Source organism: Gossypium hirsutum, chromosome D04 (genome assembly GCF_007990345.1).
Source record: "Gossypium hirsutum isolate 1008001.06 chromosome D04, Gossypium_hirsutum_v2.1, whole genome shotgun sequence".
Lineage (NCBI taxonomy): Eukaryota > Viridiplantae > Streptophyta > Magnoliopsida > Malvales > Malvaceae > Gossypium > Gossypium hirsutum.
Genome location: NC_053440.1, coordinates 8,316,372 through 8,322,371, shown reverse-complemented (window position 1 = coordinate 8,322,371; position 6,000 = coordinate 8,316,372). Strand labels below are relative to the sequence as shown.

Here is a 6,000-nt window from a genome sequence, read left to right as displayed (position 1 = left end):
ACCGTGGAGTCGGCGAAAGATGCAAAGATGAAAGTCGGGAGCGGCTGGAGGTTTGGTTCGCTGGCAGCTTCTGTTGATGTTGGGAGAGAGAGGGTGGGGTGGAGATCGATTTCGGCAAGGGGAGGGTAAAACAGAGACCCATTACCTAATCTTTGCTTTTGGAAGGGTTTAGAAATCGGCGCTGAAGTAGAGAAAATGCCGAATCCGTCCGCAACGTAATAAGCTCGTATTAGGGCAATACAGCGAACCAAATGTCGTATTGAGTGGGGCCACATAATAAAGGTATAATGGCTAATCCATTAGGGCCACAGAATAAAGGTGTAATGGCTAATCCATTACACCCAACCAAACATGGTGTAAGTAATTGATCCAGCACTCACAATCTTGTCATTGAAAAATCAACAAAACCTCAAATCCTTTAAATTAGGCATAGGCAAAAACAAGTTGGGTTGAACCAAAAAACCAAATCACCATGGATTCAAAAACCCACCTAAAATATCTCCCTAATGGGAGAAGCCAACAGCCAAACCCTACACCTAATTTAAAATTTAATAGACTAGAGGTTGAAGAGATGTCCGAAATGGAGAAATGAAAAGATGAAACAATGAAGCAAATGAGAAAGGAGTGATCAACAATCAGAAGAGCCGTCGTACTGCTGCCTGCCTATTGTCCCAACAATGAGAGGGGAAAAGGGAGATGGTAAAGACTAAGGAGGCAATAAAGAGAAGAAAGGAGAGAGATGCCTTTAAGCAGCAGCTGGAAAAGCACAGTTTTCTCTTTAATTTATTTTGGAACAGAAACAGGTGGAGAGGAAAGGCATTTGATGTTAGCCATAACATCTTATATTTATTATGTTAATTTTTCTTTTGTATTTATTAAATATATCTTCTGCATGTTGATTATACAAAATACATATCTATTATCAATCAAAATGGTGGAGCTTGATAGCATAGAGAACACAATAATAAAGATGTTTTTTTTTTTAATCTTAAAACAGCACACTTAATTAACTTCAAATCCGACCAAAACAGCAATAGTAAATGCAAAACATATATCAAGATCCACTACAACAAAGTTCTGGAAACAAAACTCAAAACCATGTCTACCAATGGAGGATATTGTAAGTTCCAAACAAAGGCTTTTAAAGGGTTCCTAGTGGTGGTTGATAGTAGCCTAAGGTTTACTCTTCATCATCTTCATCACCATCTCCACCAGCAGCCTTCTTGGCAGCTGCTCTCTGGTTCTTTCTCTTCACTCTTCCAGGGCGGCCACCTCCAAACGGACTAGTAAGAGAGAAATCAATATGCTTTTGGGAGTCGACCCTCACCATGAAGGACGGGATGTTCACAACCTGCCTCCCGACCCTATCAAGTAAATACCGACCATCAGGATAAAACATTCAGAGCATCTATAACACCAGGATACAACTTGATCAAACTCGAGTAAGCTTTGAACCTCAAATTTCAAGTTGACTCAAGCTTCTTAAAGCTAGAGCTCGACCTGGTTATACAACTAGGCTTAACAAATATGAAAAGGCTCAACAAGAAATCATATATAGGAATATGCAAAGCACAAGGCAATAAATTGCAACAACTAGCAAATCAGCATATCAGAAATCGGTTAGGAATTTGGCAGATAACTAGTTGCAGCCTAACAAATAAATGCTTCAAGGGAAAGAATGTTTTCCAAGTGTATATCATGAAAACATACAGCTTCTCTAAACCAGAGCCTCATTCAAGCTGTTGAAGCAAACTCATACTGTTCAAACTAACACTAATCACTTAAGGGCACATTACAAAAGAAGGCTGACAGATATATAAAATGAACATGAGGGAATAAAACAAATGAATTGTTGCAGGCAAACTACCAACTTTCACATTTAAATACATTGACAGCTGTATCTACAATGTCATTTGAGAAGCAAAATATGGGAACGCACTGTATAATAAGAAATATAGTAAGCTTCTACCTTATGTGTCGTTGCCTGATCAACACACGTGCATGGTGAATTGACTTGGCCATACCAGTCTTGAACACGAGAGTTTGCAAACGACGCTCAAGGAAGTTTTCAACAGTCAAAGCCAAGACATAATCAAGCTTGTTCTGGCTCTCATCCAAAAGTCCATACCTGTTCATCCTACGAAGAAGGGCTTCACCTTCAAAAATACGACGAGGGTTCTTCTCATCAAGAGTGAGAAGGTCCCTAGCAGCATTACGGATGCGGCTCAAAGCATACTGAACCCTCCACAGCTCCCTCTTGCATCGGAGCCCATACTCTCCTACAAGCCTCAACTCAGCATCCAATCGTTCCTTCTCATACGGACGTCGTGGCTTCTTAAAGGTCTTCCCATCTACAACCACACAACAATTTAACAATAGAAAAAAATAATCTCCTTTACTTAGGAAGTCAGGGACCAATAATCTAAAAAGTACTTCACAATTAGGATCCAAGAATACCATCAATTAGCCAGCATTTCTCAAGATTCAAACCCGAGATTTGAAAGTTGGTATCTTTCTAACAGCTAAATCAATTATACTATAATCTTCTATTTATTTACCAAAATGTGTTCAAATTAAGTATATCAACATCTAACAGATAGATCAAAGCGGCTAATAATTACTAAATTTATAGCATAATCCAAGCTTTAAATCATTTCTAACATTCTAAACTAGATTAAACAAAATAAACCCAGCTACATTATTAACCAAAAATGAGAATAAAAGTATCATAATATCTAAATGCAGATACCCATTTATAAGAACCAAATATAATTAAAATGGAAAAAAAATAGAACTTCAATACTACAATCTTAGTTGAAACCATAGATTGAGCTAAAAATTCTGAATAAGAAAAAAGGTAAAGCGAGGAAAAAAAGAGGAGAATGGAGTTATCTTACAGTTGCGGTAGAAACTGACGTGAACCATGGTAGCGTCGGCTCCTCGTCAAAGGCGAGAAAATAAAGATACAAGGAAGGGAAGAAGCCGAGGTAAGGAAGGGAAAGGAGGCGAAGCGAGATCATTATATATTAGGGAAACCCTAAACCCTAATGTTTCCATCCTCTTCCATTTTGGGGATTTAGTGGGCTGCTCCATTTGAATAAAGGTGGGCCTTTGGGTCTTTCAATTTTGGGCATATTGAAATTTAATAACCATAACTAAAATATGTGATATCATGTATACAGAATAACTTTAAAACTCGTGGTTAATGTCTACTTGAAACACGCTTAATGTTAATATATTAATAATTTTTTATTCTATTTTTTAAAAATATTAAAATATTATCAAATATTATAATGTTGAATATTACTAAACATGCATGTTTAATTATATATATAAATTATTATAAATTATTTAATATTACAAATTTATTTTAATAATAAATTTTAAAAATAATAATTTTAAATTTTAAATAATATTTTTAATATATTAATGAAAAATATTTATGTTTATATTTTAATAAAAATATGTTGCAATTTATAAATATTTAATAATAAATATTTTATAGTTCAAAATATGAATATTTCAATTATATAAATATTAGTATTTATTTAAATCATGCTTAGCTTCATTTATCCTCCCAACTCTAATGTGTCACTATCTACTGTCATATATTAATATATGTAATTTAAATTAAATTTTAATTAAGTATGGCTTATTATTAAATTTTAATTGTCAAAAGGAAATGCTATTATAATATTTTTTAACAAATATATTTATGTTGTGTTTGTTTCACAAAGAACAACTTTTAAAAAATAATTTTAGAAAAATTTATCAAACAACGAAAATATTTTACACAGAATCATCCAAATATGAGAATATATAAGCTTTTTCAAAAATCAATTTCCAAATGATGTTTTCAGTGAAACAAACGTGACCTTATATTAAGTCTACACCAACTCAATTGTGAAATTACTAAATTATCCTCTTATATACAAATTAAGTTACATTTTATAAGAATATTTTTGTCTTTTTATATATAATAAATCAATAAAATTTGATCATAATGAGACTTGAACCCAAAACATCCTACATAACAAACATTTAATTTTACCACTATAACCAAAAGCATTAATTGATACTTTTTTTTAATGCAAAGGTAAAAAAGTCAAGAGACTTGAAACGTTCCAGCAACAAAAAGTAAAGTTTTCGAGAAAACCAAAAGAAAATTAAAACCAGAAAACTAAAGAAAACCTTAGACACAGACCTCTCCTCTCTTGCAGAACGAAACGTTCGAAGCTAGTTGAAATCCTCTTTGAGATTGGTTAATGGGTTTACATGCAGCATTAATTCATTTTTATATCAACTTTTGATAAATATATTTGTTATATAATTTTTCACAGAATCACTAATAAAAGCTCTTTTTAAAAAAAATTTACCGAAATGGGTCGACTTTTTGATTATTTACCGGAATAGGCCATTTTCCGCAAAATCGCGTCTACGTCAGCGCGATGTCAGGGTACGTGTCAGACATCGCGTCCACGTCAGCGTGATTTGTTGACGTAGAAGGAAATCGTGCCCCCTAGGACGCGATTTGCTGACGTGGCATGAACAGTGTGTTTTTAGCTTAGAAAACTTTGAAAGGCCATAATTTTTGGCTCGGTTGTCCGATTGAGACGAATTTTTTTATTTCGAATAACTTTTCGAGATCTACGCGCTGGCAAACTGCTTAGAGATGAATAGGGACTAATTTGTAAAGTATAATTTGTTAGTTACGAGTATAGGGACTAAAGTGTAATTATTTCAAAATTAGCATGAAATTTTTGTATTTAAGAATATTTGAATGTTATGGAAGGATGAAATTGAATTTGAATTGAAAAACGAAGCTTAGATTTGAAAATATGACTATTTAGGTTTTAGGGACTAAATTGAATAAAATAGAAAATTTTAGGGAACTTCTCAAAAGTGGAATGAGCTGACTTATACCTATAACAGGATGATATAAGACAATTCTGCAAAAAAAATCCGGTGTTTACTTCAAATAAATGAGGAAAATAACGATTTGAATGTTTCAAAATTCAATTTTAAACCGAAAAAATCAAAATTTAGGGGCAAAAAAGGATCTTTTTCGACGAAAATGCTCGTAGATCTCGAAGAGTTATTCGAAATAAAAAAATTCGTCTCAATCGAACAACCGAGCCAAAAGTTATGGCCTTTCAAAGTTTTCCAAGCTAAAAACACACTGTTCATGCCACGTCAGTAAATCGCGTCCTAGGGGGCGCGATTTCCTTCCACGTCAACAAGTCGCGCTGATGTGGACGCGATGTCTGACACGTACCCTGACATCGCGCTGACGTGGACGCGATTTCGCGGAAAATTGCCTATTCTGGTAAATAATCAAAAAGTCGGCCCATTTCGGTAATTTTTTTTAAAAAGGGCTTTTTTTGGTAAAATAGCCCCATAAATCTAGTATTTATTATAACCGATAAAATTAAAATTTGAAATAGGTAAACTACATCCAATGTCACTAAACTATTAGTAGGTTTATATTTCGGTCATTAAACTTTAAAAAGTTATAAAATGATCATTAAACTAGTTTGAAAGGTTTTATTTAAGTCACTGGACTATTAAGATCGTTACTATTAAAATAATTCACTGACCATTTTTGTAACTTTTTAAAGTTGAATAACCAAAACGTAAATATACTAATAATTTAGTGACCTTTGGTGCAGTTTATCCTTTTGAAATTTGGGTAATCCCTCCCAACCCTGTGCCTTCGCCTTGTTCAAATGGTTTTAGTGGCTTTGGAATAATCTATTCTGTTATTTTTTTGTATATAAGGGCCCAGTTTCGTCTGACCCAACAAAAATCAAACAAATAAATAAAAATAAAAATAAAGTCTATTTACAAAAAATAATGGCCCAAATATAAAAAAATTTTAAAAAATAAAACCCAAGCCCACAACTTAAACTTTTTCATTTTTTAAAATAAAATTCGATTTCAAAAAAGATTTCGACTATTTGAATTATTATTTAATTAATAAAATATTTTTATCTAAATTTA

The 6,000-nt window shown here is 33.1% G+C and overlaps 1 protein-coding gene across 1 annotated transcript; it reads right to left on the bottom strand.

Moving 5' to 3' along the window:
* Positions 1–1,006: 1,006 nt before the first annotated feature.
* On the bottom strand, positions 1,007–3,091 carry LOC107886863 (40S ribosomal protein S9-2). Its single transcript, XM_016810951.2, has 3 exons — positions 2,898–3,091; positions 1,970–2,351; positions 1,007–1,364 (listed from the first exon to the last, which is right to left on the bottom strand). The coding sequence occupies exons 1-3, from the start codon at positions 2,923–2,925 to the stop codon at positions 1,181–1,183; spliced, it is 594 nt and encodes a 197-aa protein (XP_016666440.1). The 5' UTR covers positions 2,926–3,091; the 3' UTR covers positions 1,007–1,180.
* Between the last annotated feature and the right edge of the window lie 2,909 nt (positions 3,092–6,000).

Coding starts and splice junctions, on each gene's coding strand:
- LOC107886863 (XM_016810951.2), bottom strand. CDS start 2,925: ATGGTTCACGTCAGTTTCTACCGCAACT. Junction 2,352..2,897: donor CGTCAGTTTCTACCGCAACT/GTAAGATAACTC, acceptor GTGTGGTTGTAG/ATGGGAAGACCTTTAAGAAG. Junction 1,365..1,969: donor ATCAGGCAACGACACATAAG/GTAGAAGCTTAC, acceptor TTTACTTGATAG/GGTCGGGAGGCAGGTTGTGA.